This window comes from Antechinus flavipes, chromosome 2 (genome assembly GCF_016432865.1).
Source record: "Antechinus flavipes isolate AdamAnt ecotype Samford, QLD, Australia chromosome 2, AdamAnt_v2, whole genome shotgun sequence".
Lineage (NCBI taxonomy): Eukaryota > Metazoa > Chordata > Mammalia > Dasyuromorphia > Dasyuridae > Antechinus > Antechinus flavipes.
In genome coordinates, this window is record NC_067399.1 from 425,157,868 (window position 1) to 425,177,255 (window position 19,388).

Here is a 19,388-nt window from a genome sequence, read left to right on the forward strand (position 1 = left end):
GTACTACCAAAAAATAATTTTAAATTAAATTTAAATCAAGTTTAATCAAAGGTTAAAAAAAACAACTCATCAGCCAGTTCAAACCAGAATCAATATATATTCTAAGCCTACTGAACTGGAACAAAACCAGGAAATCATCACATTTCCTAAATTGAAATCATTTCCCCTAGTGTGATTAGCCTGACTCATGCAAGACTCAATCCAAGTTCAAATCTTACCTTCAGAGACAATGAACCCATCTCCCTGTTTAGAGATAAGTCAGTGGAGAGTGAAACACTGTAATCCATGTTCTCAGAGGCAGAGAGACTCCCACAGTCTGAGTCTCTCTTGGATTTACCAAGGGATATTTGAGCAGGAGATTCTAGGCTTCCATTGGCAATTTTTTCACCCACTAAGTTCTCCAGGATGCTGCTCGTGGGCCGGCTTCGGCTTCCCTTGTTGATTTTGTTGGTAGCAATGTCTAAGTTGTTGCTCTGATGGTTAGAGCCAGGTTTCTCCTCTGTGATTGAAACTTTGGCATCTAAGAGTCCAGGTGGAGCACTGAATCGGTATTTCCCTGGGGTTGTAGGTATAGCTTGGCTATCCTCATTTCCAGGCAGGTCAGAACTACTTGTAGTTTGAATGGAGTTGCTACCATCTACCTGGACAGTGGCAATTTCTCCATCCAAAAGTTTGTCACTGGGCTTATCTAGACTGCCTTTGGGCTCAGTAGGACCAGGAGTTGGTAACTCTGGAAATTTTTCTCCATCAAAACTCAGTTGACTCACTTCTGAAGAGTCCCCCGTGTGTGTCCCTGGAGGCTTTTAAGAAAATGACATAAAACCAATTATTTCTATACATTTTAAGTTTAAAATTTTATTTTAAGCTTAACAAGCACTAAATAAAATATGCATTTCCATATATTTAGTAGAGCAGAAAAAGAAACAGCAAAACTTTACAATGCATGCCTCTTTTGTGTGTGTGTGTGTGTGTGCTTCTTTCTAGACTTCTTTCTGTTCTCTTTTCTATATATATATTTTTTAAAGATGCTTTGATGATCTTCTTTCTACATATTCTGATAAGAAGATTTGAGTTAGTATCCACCAGAATCAATGGGATCTAAAAAGGCTTGAAACTCTAAAGTCTATTTCCCTTAATTTTCTCCTTTGAGAATCTTTGATTTATCCTCCCTTTTCCTCACTTGTGAGCATAGAGTGTGTGGTGTCCTAATCACTATCTTCTCTGTGTGCAGTGCTTATGTGTAAATGTAATGTGTGTGGGAGAATACATCTTCTCTTTTTCTTCATCTTCCCCAGTACTTGATATAGCACTAGACACATAGTAAGGTCTGAAAAATATTTATCATCAAAGAAATAAATGAATGAGAAAGGAACCTCATTGAAGCCAAAGCCATTTCATTGTTATATTTTCTGTTTAGTTCATTTTGTTACTATACTGTAGCTATTATAACTTCTAAGAATCCATGAACATGTATGTTTAGTTAAAATGTAGCCTCCCAGAGGAAAGGACTAGCTAATATGCACCATACCTCCTAAACATACCTCCTAAAAGTGGGACATATACTTATCTCCCATGATGCCTTGGAGTAAAATGGGAAAAGTTTCCTAGGATTCATTTCACATGAAACTGGATTGCCTGTGGTATAAAATGATTCCCCATATCCAAGAATGAACTTGAAAACTCAATAAAATTATTGTATGATTGTGTTTTCCAGAAATAATAATTATAACTCTCTAAAAAAGAAAAATTCTCTACTGAATTTCTGCTTCATCTGATATTTCTGAATAGTGGTTTCAACCAAAGATCATGGCCATGGTTGTCTTATTGTCAAAGAAAAAGAAATTTGGTATCACAGATTTGTTGACCCTCCATTTCTAATTGTTCTCTCTGCTCAAGCCTTCCCATTGAAGTGGTCAGTGTTCCAGTTTCTCCACTCTTCCAAGCAAGGGAATCCAGAGGAATTTTAACTTTACCTCTATTTGTTTCTCTACCTGGTCAATCCATTGCCTAACTAGGCCATTTCTTTTCAACCCCTTTACTAGTACTAAGTAGCTATGTGTATCTGAGCAAATTGCTTTTATTTTCCATACCCCAGTTTCCCACTCCACTAAATGAGGCATTTGGACTATATAACCTCTAAGATAACTACCAGTTCTAAAATTCTATGAGTTATGGAGCAAATCTTTGTTGTTTTTTTTTTAAACCTAGGTTTAATCTTGCTCCTTGAATGGATAGATTAGTTTTATCCAGACGTGTTGGCTCACAAAGATACACAATAGCATCTGGTCACTGATTCTTTCCTCCCCCAAAAGAAGCTTTCCTGTCCAGCTGGATGGAAATAAAGTCACTAAGGAACCTTCTCCACAACATAGAGAAGAGAGGAGGTTAAAACAGCACATCCACAAGCATGAATGAGTCCCAAATGCACATGGATGATATTCTCTTGAAAACACATTCCTCTCCTACTGATAATTATTTAGAGGTTTTTTTTTTAAGTTATACAATTCATCTCTTAAAAAATGAAATAAAAAGTTTTGCAAGAAGTAGTTGTGTGTGTGTGTGTGTGTTTAAAAGAGCCAGACTTACAGATACTGTTTCTGTTGAGTCATCATCTTCTCCTTCCTCCCTATTGTCTTCAATTTCCTCCATCACTTCAGCTTTTGCTTCAGCTACCAGCTCCCGGAGAGCTTTGTTGCTGGTGATTTTGCTGACAAAAGGATGCTGAATAAACAACACACAAACAAGGATTAGAAAAGGCATCTCCCTGTGCTGTGTAGGTTATAGATTGCCTGAAAGGTTGAGACAACTGGACATGGGGACCCTAGTCTTTTGGGGAAGGGTGATCTTCAGAGATACTGCATTATCCCAAAAAGACTCAAATAAAGGCTAATTGCTGCTTGATTTGCATTGAAAATAACCTAAGAAACACCCAGTTGTGGATTCTCAAAGATCTACAGGGAAAGCTTCACAAAGAAAACAACAAAGTCATTTCATTAAAATTTAACCTCCTTGAGAGCAGGGACAGTTTCACTCGACTTTTTATCCCCAGAACTTCACACAGTGAAGTAAGTAATACATGGTAAGTATTTAATAAATTACTTGATCGAGGTCTACTTGGTTTTCTAGGATTTGCAAAGGAATTTGCAGATATTTGATTTTATTGTGAAGATAAGAAATAGCCCTTCTTGAAGGATGAGGAAGAAAGGTTAAGTGATTTGTTTAGGGCCAAGTAATTAGTAAATGACTGAGAAGGGTTTCTTCTGGTTCTAAGTCCTAGGCTCCAGCCATTATACAACACTGCTTTCCAGAAGGGAAATGTGGACTGTTTATATGTACTTCTAGAAATATGACATCTTTAAGAGTAAAGAGCCCTTTCATAAATGCTGTAAAATACTAAGTTCTTTATGGTTTTCAGCAGATGTTAACTTCAGCAATACAAGAGCATATGCTCCTCAGGCTTGTAACTTCACTTCCCCATCTCCCTCCCAGAGAACTAGGGTGTATACACTTAGCAATAACACACATTCCTAAATCCAAATGCACAGATGCACAGATACCCCAGGGTGTTGTTAAAGAAATACTGCAAAAACCTCATTAATTTGAAATCTCATGATTAGGAGAAGAGGTGGAAAGAAGTTTTTCTACCAAAAAATATACTTTAAAAAAGGAAGAGTGAAAAGTAAGATAAAGATGTCAACTCCTTGAGAAAATTATCTTTCAGGTACCTTAAAAATACTTAAAAATTGCCTATTTAAACTGGGATAGCTGCAAAGAAGGAAGAAAAGAAGTAAACAAGCATTTATTGAGTGCCTACTACTATATTAAACACTTTACAAATGTTATCTTCCCTCACCCTAGGAAGTAGGTAAAAATATTAACTCATTTTACAGTTGAGGAAACTGAGGCATACAGCTATTAAATGACTTCACTAAAGTCATACAGCTTGTAAGTATATGAGGTAAGATTTGAACTCAGGTCTTCTTATTCCAGATCTAACATTCTATCCACTAGGCAATCTAGCGACTCCTTACATGGATATATGAGTATACCATTTAATTTCTTTAGGTACCTCAAATACATTATGAGAAAATTGGGATAAATAATTTTGAGGTTCTCTTCTCTCAAAAATTCTATGATTCTATGCTAAATTATAAATCATTTTTGTCTTTTCATTAAAGCAGGACTCCTAAAGGGCCTCATCTAGGAAATACTTTCTTAGACTCAGCCAAGTTACTCTAAGTGCAAGTAATGAAAGTTTCATTTTTTAAAAACATTCTGTAATTCAGACTCCATTCATTGGACCTGGCCTATCCCCAACCAGTCCAAATTAGAGAGGTTTCACAATAACAGATGAGAAACAGACCCCTTACTCTGGTTCTGAGCCCCTTGTAATGCCCTCTCCAGAGCAAGTTAGAGAAGTGGTTTAGAGTTTCAACAGCCTTTTGTAACAAAGAGTGGAAAATCAGATCCTGACAGCTCCTTAAGCATAAATGTTGTGTAACCTCACATATGCAAACTTAAGCAATAAGTCAAAGGTCAAATAGCTGTAGTGGTTGATGCAGATGTGGCCAAAAGAACAAACTTCCCAGGCATGCTTTTGGAAATCCCTATGCTTCTTAAAGATACATAACACACCGACCAAATTAGAGGCAATTAAATGAGACCAAGTCTCTTTTCTTCTATAGGCTAAGTCATTTGTCCCCATTTCCCATACTTGGCCCTTACAGGATAGGAAGACGGGAAGTTGTCTGGCACTGGATGCAGGGAGTGGGATTCTTTTACCAAAGAATCCCATGGGGAAACTGCAGAGAGCTAGGTCAAGTCATGTCAGCCCCCAAGTCCCTAGGAGCAACACTGCAGATGGTGTTAAGCCTGGGGAGACCATAGCTGGCAAGAACCCGGAGGTACCTCCTGTGACTGATTAGGGTTAAGTACATTGTTTTGTAAACTGTTCTGGGACACAAGCCATGGAACACTTTTCTCCTTCATCATCTCTCCAGCAAGAGAAGGGAGCTTAGAATGTGTTTAGAAAGGTTCTTCCTCCACTTGAAATCTGCCAGTTCAGATTAAAGAGAGAGACACCAGCTCAAAATATGCAGTAGAGGCAATGACCTTCAGGGGTAGATAAGGAACTTTGCTCAGAGCAGCTGACATGTTTGGCAGGGAGGACGGGTGTCCCAAACTGGCACATACTGCTGGGAAACTTACATGCACAGAATCAGAAACAGGCCTTACAGTCCTGGACAAATATCCCAGGACACAGCCATATTTTAGGACAACTTCTTTGGAATCCTTCAAGAGTTCAGAGGGTCCCTTCCCTGGCCTTCAAGATATACTCCATCTAGGGGCTTAGAACCAATTGTTAATTTTTCACTTACACCTTGAAATTGGCAAATGCTATAAAATCAGGGCTTGATTTATTGTTTTGTTGATTTCCTAGATTTAAGAAAGTGATGGAGAAAATATGAATAGCACAGATCAAATTTTAAAATGGGTCTTATAGGGGCAGCTAGGTGGCACAGTGGATAGAGCACCAGGCCTGAAGTCAGGAGGACCTGAGGTCAAATCTGATTTCAGACACTTAACACTTCCTAGCTGTGTGATGCTAAGCAAGTCACTTAACCCCAACTGCCTCAGGAAAAAAAAAGGGGTCTTACATTTCAGAGGGTTGTTGCTAAACATTCACCAGCATACCTTAAAACTGTGACACTATTAATATTTCTCAGAGATGGAAGCTGTAGAATCCATTCCATATAAAGAATTCAGAGGAACAAGAGATTTGTATGTACCAATGACAATGTAGGGGAAAAAAATTGGAACAAAGAGAACACATATAATGAATATGAAAAGATAAACATAGACACTTCCAAAGAAGCAGCTGAACTCAGATTAAGTACAATGACGACCTTGCTCCCAGAGAATAAATGAAGAAATACATGTCTTAAATTCTTTTTTACACTGTCTGTATCTCACATATATACAGTTATGTATAGTCTCCCCCATTAGATTGGGAGTTCTTTGAAGGCACGTATTGTTTTTGGCTCTTCTTGTAGCCCCAGTGCTTGGGATAGTGTCTGACATTGTCAGCACTGAACAAATTCTTCGTGACTCACTGGGCTCCCTTCTCTTAGCAGAAAGGTGGATGTAGAATGTTATATATACAATCTAATGCAGTCCTGTGTTAGTACATTTTGCCACCTTGTTTTTCTTTGTTATAAGGGAGAGCTCTACTAGAGCTAACATTTACTTAGCCTGTTAAGGTTTACAAAGTATTTTACATTATATTATTTCATTTAACAACCTAGTCAGGTAGGAGGTATTGTTATCACCCCCATTTTGCCAATGAGGAAACTGAGATTGAGAAAAGTTAAGCCCAGAGTCAAACAGTTAGTATCTGAGGCAGGATTCAAATTCAGGTTTGTCTTATATAAATCCAGTACTCTGTCTATCCACTATGTTCTCAAGCAATCTCTTTTTTAAAACTTTTTTTTTAATTAAAGCTTTTTATTTTCAAAACATATACATGGGTAATTTTTCAACATTGACCCTTGTGAAACCTTGTGTTCCAAATTTTCCCCTCCTTCCCCTTATCCTCTTCCCTAGATGGCAGGGAATCCAATACATATTAAATATGTTCAAATATATGTTAAATCCAATATATATTTATATACACATATTTATACAGTTATCTTGCTTCACAAGAAAAATCAGATTAAGAAGGAAAAAAACTGAGAAAGAAAGCAAAATGTAAGCACAAACAACAACAAAAAGAGTGAGAATATTATGTTGTGATCCACACTCAGTTCCCACAATCCTCTCTCTGGGTGCAGATGGCTCTCTTCATCACAAGATCATTGGATCTGGTCTGAATCATCTCATTGTTAGAAAGAACCATGTCCATAAGAATTGATCACTGTATAATCTTGTCATTGCCATGTACAATAATCTGCTGGTTCTACTCATTTCACTTAGCATCAGCTCATGTAAGTCTCTCCAGGCCTCTCTGAAATCATCCTGCTGGTCATGTCTTATAGAATAATAATATTCCATACCATTCATATACCACCCATTCTCCAATTGATGGACATCCATTCATTTTCCAGTTTCTGGCCACTACAAACAGGGCTGCCACAAACATTTTGGCACATACAGATCCCTTTCCCTCCTTTAAGATCTCTCTGGGATTTAAGCCCAGTAGTAACACTGCTGAATCAAAGGGTATGCACAGTTTAATAAATTTTTGAGCATAGAAATAACTATGGTATAAAAAGGCAGAGATAGTAAAACTTTTAGGAAGCTGATCCTAATAAGCAGTTAATAGTTTACTCAATTCAGCAAAAATTCTATCTTGTGAAGGGAGTTTTTCCTTAGTTATGAACAAACTAAAATTTCAGCTCATTTACTTTCATTTGGTTTCTTCTGTGGAACTCAAGAACTACTAGCTATTGGGATCTATCCTTAAAGATGTGCATCGTAATGACATTATATGCTTTTATATGTAACAGGGCAGAGAAGTGGCATGGCACAGTAGACAGAATGCTGACCTTGGGGCCAAGAAGACCCAGATTCAAATCCTGCCACTGACACATACTTAACTGTGTGACATTGAACTAATGACTTCAGGTCCCAGTGCTCTAGGTACCCCTTTAAGTTTGTAAATTGTAAAGAAGTTGGTGACCTGCATTCATAGAGACCTTCTTTATTTGGGAGGAATTATAATAATCAAATGAGGTCTAGTCCCTATCTCTATCTTAAATATAATGGCAGACTCATAAAGTAGAGGGAACCTTTCTCCCAAGCCTCCAAAGGAATTATCCAGATAAATAAGAAACAGCATGATTTAGTATAAGAAGCATGGGCCAAGAGCCTGGTCCTTTTTATTATGCCACAAACTAGAATTCTGAGTTTAAAGAATAACAGCTCACATGAAAAGTGAATATTTTAGTAATTTTTGTAAAACACATGGGGGCATCTGAGTAGTACAGTGAATAGAGCAGCTATCCTGGAATCAGGAAAACCTGAATTCAAATCTGACCTTAGACTGTGTGACAGTGGACAAATCACTTAACTCTGATTGCTGAAACAAAAGGGGGGGGGGAAGGAGAAAGGGAAAGAGGGAAAGAAAAAGGAAGGAAGAAGGGAAGAAGAGAAGGAAGGAAAGACAGAAGGAAAAAAGGGAAGGAGAAGGAAGGGAGGAAGGATGCAAGGAAGGAAAGAAAGAAAGAAAGAAAGGAAGAAGGAAGGAAGGAAGGAAGGGAAAGAGGGAGGGAGGGAGGGAAGGAGGGAAGGAAAGAAGGAAGAAAGGAAGGAAAGAAAGAAGGAAGGAAGGAAGGAAGGAAGAAAGGAAGGAAGGAAGAAAGAAAGAAAGAAAGAAAGAAAGAAAGAAAGGAAAGAAGGAAGGAAGGAAGGAAGGAAGGAAGGAAGAAAAAAAGAAAGAAAGAGAAAGAAAGGAAGGAAGGAAGGAAGGAAGGAAAAAAGAAAGAAAGAAAGAAAGAAAGAAAGAAAGAAAGAAAGAAAGAAAGAAAGAAAGAAGAAAGAAAGAAGAAAGAAAGAAGGAAGGAAGGAAGGAAGGAAGGAAGGAAGGAAAATTTTATTTGAGGCATATAATAACCCTGCAAGGTAAGTACCACACAGACGTTAAAATTTTCATTTGACATATGAGATAACTGAAGCTGAGAGGGGGGATGTGACTGCTCATGGTCAAAAAGCTATATCGATGGAAGGACCTGAACCTAAGTTTTCCTGGATCCAAATACATGACTATATTCACAATATCATGATATCTGTTCATATAGACACTCATCCGTAAAATATCTACATAAATCTTCTTATGATAAGAAAAAAAATACCTTGGCAAAAATTAAAAGCAGCATTAAAATATGAGATCTTATTAAATTTTTATAAATTCTCTAAGGGAGAGTCCATAACCTCTTTCATTCACCCATTCCAGCAGTTAACAATCCTTAGACAGGAAATTCTTCCTTGTATCAAATTGAAATTCCTCATGCTGAAGTTTAAACTCTATTTCCTCTTGGGCAGGAGATGAAGAACAGCTGGTCAACCCCCTCTAGTCCATATACCATTCTTAACAGACTACAAGATCCCCTTCCTTGTGAAAATAAATGGTCCCAAAAATGGGATTGAGACTTTTAGACTGTGGCTGATTAATTCCTCCATCCTCCAGGTAAAGTAGAGCCAGTGCCTCCATTCCTTCTTTATTCTTTTCCTTTCTTTTTTCTTTTCTTTTCTTTTCTTTTCTTTTCTTTTCTTTTCTTTTCTTTTTTCTTTTCTTTTCTTTTCTTTTCTTTTCTTTTCTTTTCTTTCCTTTCCTTTCCTTTCCTTTCCTTTCCTTTCCTTTCCTTTCCTTTCCTTTCCTTTCCTTTCCTTTTCTTTCCTTTCCTTTCCTTTCCTTTCTTTTCTTTTCTTTTCTTTCTTCCTTCCTTCCTTTTGGAGTTAAGTATTTTGCCTTAGATCACAGAAATAGTAAATGTCTGAGGCTGGATTTATACTCAGGTCCTCCTGACTCCAGAATAGTGCTATATTCACTAGGCCACATAGTTGACCCTTCCCCTCTCCCCCACTACTTGTATGGTTTTCAAAAATTATCCCAGGCAGAGAAGTGACTTGATGGTTGAAGTTACAGGTTGCCACAGGCCCCAAAGCACTATTGTACAGGATAAATGGGATGTTTAATTGAGCCAAGATTTCTGGTAATCCTCTTTCCCTAGGATTAATCACATATCATTAGTATTAGTGATAGGAGCTATGAAAGGATGGATGAAAAGAGCAACATCTAGAAGTAACTATAAAAAGCTTTTTTTAAGTCCGAGTTTCTTTTTTTAAATTTGTATTACACAGCTATGGCTTAGCAACCCAATGATTTTAAAAATACAATTATCCACTTTAAATTCTGTACACATAAAACATTTTTTCCTAATAAATACTCCCCATTTTATTCCCAACAAAAGTAATATAAAATGTGTAATATAGTATGGATAATTATATGTTTAATTATATCATGTTACGTGTAATTATACATCATATAATATATAATAACAGTATTGCTCCAATCAGACAATGTACTGAAATCCTTTTTTTGTTTAAGTGTAGTTTCACTATTCTTTTTTTGGCATCGTGGTTCAGTGCCTCACTTCCAGAGCTACATCACTGTACGGTAATAAGTGACATTAAAATAAATGTTAAACCAAAGTTTCAAAAATGGATTGATCTGAATTTCATTACCTCTATTGCTCATCTTCTTGGAAATAATAAGTAATAAAAAGACCAAATGCTGGTAGCCAAGAAGAGAAAGGAAGCAAAGATATAGAACATATTGCTAACATCACTAGCTCAAAACAGGATTGAATTATTCTTGACTTAAGTTATTGCAACAGAGGTGAGTACACGAAATCAGAAAGCTGCTAAGGTGAAGAAAGACCCCCTAAAGTTTAGTTTATCTGGAGAAGTTATCCCCCTAATAATAATAATGGCTCTTAGATCTCTGCTTCTCTTTAATAGAGTAGAGCAGGTCTTAGGGAACAAAAAAAAGGCAACACAGTCAGAGATAATAAAATGAGGTCAAAATTCTATAGATTATAAGCTAAATTTTATGACCTGGTTCAACATAGGGACAGGGAAAACGCAGAATAGAAAGGAGGTAAGGGAGAAATAGAGGTTATCTGAACTCCAAAGATATGGTATGGTCACATGGAACCTAAAAGGTCATGAATTTATAGAAAGAGTATGAGAAGTTACAAGTTATTGGATTCCAATCACCCCCCTGCTACCAACAATATATCTGATCTTAGGCTAATCATTTGACCTCTTTCAATCTCAGTTTCCTCTTCTGTAAAACAAATGGGTTGAACTAAATCAAGAATTTTGAATTAAAAATATATATTTTGGTAATTATATTTCAATCTACTTGTTTTCCTTTGTAATCCTCTGTTATTTTATGCATATAAAGACATAGTTCTGAGAAGGGAGTGCTTAGGCTTGACTAGATTGCCAATATGGTAAACTGGTCAATTGATATGACAACAAAAAAAGGTAAGGACCCCTGAACCAAGGTGATCTTTACAGTCTCTTAGTAGCTCTAAATTCTATGGACCTATGAATTAACTAGATGGTATCTAAAGTCTCTTCTAAGTAAAACATTCAAAGTTTTAGGTTCAGGAATTCATGCATCCAGACAAATGCTTACTTATATGCAAAGGACCTAAGCTAAACACTGGAAATTCTAAAGGAAAAAATGCTCTTCTCTCAAAGAGCTTACAATCGACTGGGATGATATGATTTGTACACAGATAAGTCCAAAACAATGTAGGGTATAAAGGAAATCTAACATTTTGTAGGAATATTTATGGCAGGAACATTTTGCATGGGGAATGATGGGGAATAAGAGCCTTTTTTGGTAGCTTCTGACCTAAACCAGAAAGAAGAAAACAATTCTGAAAGGCTGAGATGAGTAAAAAAGTACAAGTCAACATATGGGAGATGGCCTTCACAAAAGTATGGACGTAAGAGGGGTACACTGAGTCCAGTTATATATAAGTTCTAAGTAATTTACACTTTTACTGCCATCCTTTAAGTGATCTAATCCTAAAAGTTAGCAGGAAGGAGGAAAAGAAGACTCTACTTACCTCTAAGAGCTGTGCAGCACTGGGCCGGGTCTCTGGATTCTTATCCAGAGCAGTCTTCAGGAAGTCCCGGAACTCCAAGGACCTGTATGTAGATATAAAGATTAGCATCAAGGTCAAAATGGGGAGGAAGTTCAGGAAAATGACCCACAAGTTCCCCTTCAAGTGTCTGCTAATTACATCCTCTCTGAACAAGCTGTCATTATCCCTTCCCATCTCCCTTTTCTTAGGCCCAAAAGACCAATCTTTGTTGCCAGGAAAAAAAAATCCTATACCCCCAGCCTAATGTGTAAGATGAATGAAGAAGGCTGTCTAGTGGTAGGGCTCAAAAGTGAACTCCTGTGCCACCAGATCTACTTAGGAACAAGTTCTGGCTGCAGGTAGGATTCCTTTTCTCTGACTGGGTACATTATTTAACCAAGGCCATCAAACTGTCAGTCCATAACTCTCTGAGTTGTTTTACCTTCTGCCAACCCTAGGTGAAAGTTTTCCTTTACACCCGTCCACAGCATTCCTAGACTTTTGACTGGTGCTCCCAGCCAAAGCAATTCTTGGTCCAAAGAATCAAAATCATTTCAGCTTATCTGCCCAGAAATAGGCACTCTCCAAATGAGAGACTGCTTTGGAAATAAAAAAGAGGCCAATTGAAAAAGCTTAACCTAATATGGGTGGAAACAGACTCAATAAGGCCTCTCTGTTTCTTGTAAGAAACATGATGAAATAATATCATGACTGCCAGCAAGTCCATAGCATTGACTAAAGGAGACACACACACACACACACACACACACACACACACACACACACACACAGACGCACACACACATACACATATTTTAGGAGAGACTCAAGGCTTCAGGCCAAGATAATATTATAGAATCCTTTTAAAATATTTCAGTGGATCTGTTCCCAAATGGGGGACAGTGAACCAGTTTCCAATGAGGATGATATCTATCCCTTCAATTTTACACGGAGCAGTCCGATCATAAAATATTAGGACTAGAAGAAGGCTTATGAGAACTCTAGTCCAATCCCCTAATTTTTAAAACAAGGAAAATGAGGCAGAGGATTAAGCAGTCTGCCTAAGGTTTCACAGTGAGTAGCTGGAACACAGGGCTCCTGCATGTTGGTCCAGCTCCTTCCATATACCAGAGTGTTTCTAAGTCTGGCTTTGGGTTTGTTTTTTTTTGTTTTTTTTTTTGGGGGGGGTATGTTTATTTGTTTTCATTCCTCTCCTGGATGCTGTGGGCCTTCTTGACTACCTGGATGGGTGCATATAACCCAAGTTATATAACTTGGGTTGATTTCTATGAGGATCCATGTATGTTTGCTTAAGGTCTCTGAAAGTAATGAGGATTGATAAGGAAATGGGAAAATTTTCCTGTGTCTTCTCAACACAGGAAAATCATAACAGCTGTCTTTGATATTTAAAGGCCTACATGGGAGGAGAATTTAGATTTGTTCTCACTGATCCCAGAAGGCAGAGCTGTCCAAAAGTAGAATAGCTGCTTCTGGAGACAGTATTTTGTCCCTAGACTTGGAGGACTTTAGTTAGGGGTTGGATGGCCAACTGCCAGGAAAGATGAATATTTTCCTTGGGAATACAAAGTAGACTCCAAGACTCTTTAGATACTCCCAATGCAGAGGCTCTATCATCCTATTGAATATTTTCCTTGGGAATACAAAGTAGACTCCAAGACTCTTTAGATACTCCCCAATGCAGAGGCTCTATCATCCTATGAGGACCAAAGAAGACAGCCTAGAGATACCGGAGAGTAAATCATCAGATTGAGCTTGACTGTTGAACCAAAATTATATTTTCATGATCAACCTGAAAGCAGTGATGATGAAGCTTCTGTGAAGATCACAGTTTCTGTGGCCCAGTGATTTCTGAATGCTGCTATGACTTCTTCCTATCCTGAGGGGCTCCTGCCTTTCTAGTTTTTCTGGTTGATCCTGAGTAATGAATATCCCTTATAGTTAACCTCCCATAAGCAGAAGCTGAACTCTACTTGAGTAGCATAAGTTCACTCTATAGATGCCATATCAGGTCCACTTTTCTTACCATTTGGATGGTGTGAGGAGTGTAGGGGGATCCGACTTGGCAATCTTCAAGAGGACTCGCATCGGATTCAGTTCATGGTGAGGAGGCTCTATCTGCGCCATCTCAATGAGTGTGATGCCCAAGGACCATATATCAGCCTTGTAATCATAAGGAGTATCTTTCATGGTCTCACACATCACTACCTCAGGAGCCATCCTGAAACAGAGCCAGCATGCCATGGAAGAGAACAGAGTGAGAGTTAAATCCCTAGCATATATGCAAAGTTTCTATTTGAAATTAGAATCTGATGTGGCAACAAAACCACATCTATGTGTGAACAGTTTTTCCTGCCCATTGATTTACTTCACATCCTATTGTCTTTTCCTTTTGTTCCTGCTGCTGTTGTCCTTCTTGACTAGACCTCTTGTTTTTGTTTTGTTTTGTTTTCCCCATTGACTTAGGGAGCATCTGGTGAAGATCTTTCTCTACCAACAAAATTTAGAACTTCCTCTTCCATTATAGGTATCTGGGTGGTACGATGAAAAAGAGTGTAAGACTTGGAGTCAGGGATATATCCAAGTTCAAATCCTGCCTCTGACATTTACTAGTTGCTTATCCCTAGAGAAGTCATTTTGAGATAAATGATTCTAATTAGATTCCTATTTTATTCCAATCAGTATTAACCAATTCAGTGTAATTCCATAGGGGTAGTGATTATAGTTATCTATTAGTATATTAATCAGTCTAGGCAAGTAATATGAATATAAGAATTATATATATTAATATATTTTACATGTTATATTTAAGAATAATTAGATTCTTTCTTATAATAAGCCTCCAAACTTTTAAATCTAAGCTATAAGTTCTCTATTCACTAATTTATTAAAAAGTTTACTTGCTAACCATGAAATGCTGACTAAAGGACCTCCACCCTTTTGGCCTGATGAATACGCAGCCAAAGCTAGTGTGGATGAGATGTCTTGACATGATTTGGAAAGTTCTCCAAATTACTTTTGTATCTCCGAACTACCTTCTCTTGCCCAACATGAGGAGGGGCCCATCTTATGACCACTGAGTCAGCGGAGATGACCCTTGCCTTGCCCATTCTGTGACCACCCATGCTGATACACCATTTCTGATCCTCCTGGAGGTCAAAAGCAAGGTCTACCAATCAATGAGATGCTGTCTATTACTTTGCCTCTTATGCGTATCTGTATGCTGTAGCACGTACTACAGAGGTTAGGTTCTGGGGATAAAGGGCATCTCAACATGAGGAAGATTAGAGATCTCATTTATCTGGTCCTTTTAATAAATGGTTATTGGCTCAGAGTTCTGACTCCGTTTCTTTTGTGATAGACTGGATAATTTTGGACCCCATAACTTAACCTATTTCTAACTTAGTTTTCTGATCTGTAAAAACGGGTCTATAACAACTATCCCCATCTGTTGTGAGGATCAAAAGAGATGACATATGCTATATAATTGTTAGTTATAATCTTAAGAGTTAATTATAGTCAATGAAAAGGGCCCTGAGAGATTAAATGACTTGCCAAGGATAATATAGCCAATATGATACATACAGTATCAGACGCAGGCTTTGAACCCAGGTCTTACTGACCAAGATCATCATCCCATTCCTCCTCATTCCCTCTTCTCTCCTTATTTTCTTCCTCCTTGCCCCACCTCCTCCATGTCAGCCTGTAGTTGTTGATTCCTACCACCAGATGGCAGAAGAAATCAGAAGGAGTAAAGAGAAAGATACAAGGGAACCCCGAGTGGGGATAAGTATTTTTAGGGAAAGGGGGAAAACAGGGGAAATAGAGGATGATGGGGCATAAGAGGGAGAGTAAAGCAGGGGAAAGTGCTGGAAAATAAAGATACAAAAAAGAACAAACTTGGTAAAAGAGAGAAATTGATAGAAAAAGAAAAGCAATAGACTGAGGGGAAAAGGAGAGAAAGGAGGAGAGCAAGGTAAATTAAGGAAGAAAAGTAGCCAGTAGCACTTAAATATAAGCCATTTTCCCTCACTATGGATAGCCACAAATGTCAGGGACTTCCCCACATTAAGAAAACTTGGTTTATGATAACCTAAGCTTACTTGACAAATAAATTAGAAGACACTCTGCACTTAGAAAGATCTTTTGCTTTTCAAAAAGATTCATCATGAGTTTAATTCTGATAGTGAATTCCCTTAGCAATTGCAAAAGTTCAATTCACATGCAACTTCAGGGGAATGCACAAGTGGTATAGTTTTTCTTTGTAGGAGAAAATGGAGCAACCATTGCTTTCTCAATTCTATCTTCCATACCCAATGCAATACAACCTTTCCTGGAGCCATCTGCTACAAAGGTACTTTTAGGAACAGTTCCTGCTTTTACCATTTTCCATATATTTCTGAAAGTTAAATGCCTTGTGTATTTGGAAGTTCCCATCTATAAACAGGATTAGAACACATAGCCTGTAAGATCCTTTCCAGCCCCAAATCTATGATCCTATGACCTGTTTCAGAGATCATCTCATGAGTTAAGTGAACTGTGGTTTCTATACTCCATTTGAGCTTAATTCCTATGTTTCATCTCTGCCTCTCCCTATCATGCACTGAAACTGTCTAACTAACAAATAAGCTGTTAGTTTTATTTTTCATATACAGTTATCAACTCCTATAATTAGTGCTCCCAGAGCTTCAAAAATATTCAGGGCAAAAGGTCCACCAAACTCACAAATCAAGTCAGAATTGAGAAAAGCCTTAGAGCTCTGCTTCCTTAACTATTTTACTATGAGAAACTGTGTCTAAGAGAAATGAAGTGATTTGAACAATATCATACAGCTAAAAAATGAAAAAGCCAGAAACTCAAAAGCAATCTTTGATGCCAGAAAGGCATTCTGAGTCCACGTGGTGAACAGAGAGCTGCTTTTGGAGTCTGGAAGATTCTGGATTCAAGTCCTATCTCACTGTGACTTTGTCCAAGTTACTTAACACCTCTCAAAGCCTTGGTTTCCTAATTTGTAAAATAGAGGTAGAAACAAAAGCATTTCACAGTGTTTTGAGAATCAAATGAAATAATGTATATAAAGTGATCTATAAACTATGAAGTTATAGAAACACCTTAGCAATTACAATTACTATTATTATATCATGTCTTTCTAGTCTTCATACATTAATTTCTACCCTTCCCTTTCTTTCTCTGCCTCTCTATTTATATCTCTCTGTCCCTCCTGTCTTTTTCTCTGTCTCTCTCTTCATGTTTCTCTCCCTTTTTCCTTCTTTCCCTCTCTTTTTCTCTCTCAGTCTCTCTGTGTTTCTCTGCATGAGAGTGTCTCTCTGTGTCGGTGCCTGTATCTCAGTTTTTCTCTGTCTCTCTCCCTGTCTCTCTGTCTATCTGTTTGTCTGTCTTCTCTCTGTCTCTCCTCTCTGTCTCTCTCTCTGTCTGTCTCTCTCTGTCTCTGTCTGTCTCTGTCTCTCTGTCTCAGTCTCTTTCTCTCTCTCTCACACACACACACACACACACACACACACACACACACACACACACCCTTTGGTTTGTTTCATACACTTGCTTTTTTTTTTTTTTTCAATCAATTACTAAGTATTTATTGAGAGCCACTCAAGAGTTCAGCTCTACACCTGGCACTGTTGAGAATCAAAGTAACTTAATACACGATTCCTGATTTCAAGGAATTTTATAATCCAGAAGAGGAGGCAATACTAATGTTCATGAAACAAATGAATGGCAGAGAACAATGTACAAGTAAGTGCTAAATTATATGGTACAAACTCTAAGTGCAGTAGGAATTCGCTAAAGACTGAACAAACAATAAGGATGGGGTAAAAGGGAAGCAGACCTTGATTTGAGCCTTGAACAATGAATAGATTTAATTATTCAACTAAAATGGTCATATAGCAAGTAGATTGGGGCAGGAAAGAGCAAGGAAGGTGAAGGAAGAATCTTTGGCTTAAAGTTCAACCTCAGATCCAATTTCCAGAAGCTAGCTTACTCACCAGTAAGGTGTTCCTATGAAGGAATCTCGTTTCTGCAAGGTTTTCAGATTCTTGGCAGATACACCAAAGTCAGCTGCAAGGCAAAAATCTCAGATAAGAAATCCTTCTGGCATTCCTAGCCCTGATCCCCGCAGGTTATAAAATTTCTGACAGATTAAAAAGCTTCTGATGAGAAATTCAATGACCACTGATGCATACTCCAAAAAAAATTTAAAAAACCCAAACCTCCAAATAACAAAAAAACATCAGCCAGAAATCCTTCAGACATCCACAGCTACAGGCAGAAGAATACGAAGTTAGATATACTGACTTGAGAATATTCTTCCATAGACACAGAAAAATCATCATCTTGATAAACAGAGTTTAGGATAAAATGAAACCTTGACAGAAGAGAGGATGTCTTACTGGAGTATAGAAAATATGAGGCTATGATAAAATATACTTCCCATCTCCTGGAAGACAGGTTGTGGATTATAGAGATAGAATAAGACATACATTTTCAAATATAGCCAATGTGTGGATTTATTATGCTTGGTTATACTTATTTGTTATGAAGGAGGACTTTTTTTTTTTTTATTGGGGACAGGGGAAGAACTAGGAGAGCTGTTAAAGGGATAATGTGGGAAGCGATGATACTCAAAAAAAAAAAGGAAGAAATGCACATTGATGAAATGTTTTTAAAATAGAAAAGAGCAAGGTGAAGTTTGAAAGGGTTCTGTAGGTACCGCCATATTAAATTTATAATAACAATAATAACATTTATCTAGCACTTACTATGTACTAAGTATTGTGCTAAGTGCTTTACTTATTATTTTATTTAATCCTCACAACAACTCTGGGAGGAAGATGTGATTATTATTATTCCCAATTTAAAGATCTGAGGCAAACAATTTAAGTGACTTGCCTAGAGTCACCCAGCTATTAAGTATCAGAAGTAATATCCACATCCAGGTCATCCTGAGCCCTTACCATTACCTGCCTCTCTCAGGAATTACAGCCTGAGGTGAAATCAAGAGCTACTTGGCACATGTACTTGTGCAAAATTAAAGCTTTAAGTTTTGAGAGTTTGAGTTTTCAAAACAAGAAATGCAAACTATCAACATCCAAGTGGGGAAAAAATTCTCTAAATCACTGAGAAAAACATTCATTCAAACAATCTAAGATTTTACATCACACCTATGAAATTATCAAAGATGATTCACTTTGCTCTAGACCTGTGATTACATGAGTATAAGGAGCTTTCAGTATAGGGAACTCCCTCCACTTGTATAGTATAAGAATTCATGGATAATTTAATCTTAGAAAACTGTTTAATAAAAGATGGAAATTAACCATGTTATGGAAACTATAGGCAATCAAAAACTCTTAATATATTGCTGAGAGCTATAAATTGGTACAATTATTGTGGAAAACTATTAGGATTGTGAGAAAAATTACTAACATGTCCATTCTCTGGCTCAGCAAATAACTTACTGAGCACATAATCCAAAGGGCTTGATGAAAGAAAAAAAATCCTACATATATACCAAAATATTCCCTAGTCTCACTCTTTGTAAAAGCAAAAAAACAGAAATACAGTAGATACCCATCAGTTGGGAGATTAGCCAAGTAAATTGTGACATATGAATATAATGAAATATTATGTTCCTTACAACAAATATGAGGAATTCAAAGAAACATGAAAAGACTTGTATGAACTGATTCA

At 37.4% G+C, this 19,388-nt stretch overlaps 1 protein-coding gene across 1 annotated transcript in view; it reads right to left on the reverse strand.

Annotated features, from left to right (window-relative positions):
• STK10 (serine/threonine kinase 10) overlaps window positions 1-19,388 on the reverse strand; it is a 138,500-nt gene that overhangs the window by 37,789 nt on the left and 81,323 nt on the right. Inside the window, exons 5-9 of the mRNA XM_051978902.1 lie at window positions 17,684-17,756; window positions 13,705-13,899; window positions 11,643-11,724; window positions 2,587-2,721; window positions 219-800 (exon numbers count right to left, since the gene is read on the reverse strand). Of these exons, the coding sequence (XP_051834862.1) occupies window positions 219-800; window positions 2,587-2,721; window positions 11,643-11,724; window positions 13,705-13,899; window positions 17,684-17,756 (1,067 nt within the window). The remainder of the gene's footprint in view (window positions 1-218; window positions 801-2,586; window positions 2,722-11,642; window positions 11,725-13,704; window positions 13,900-17,683; window positions 17,757-19,388) is intronic.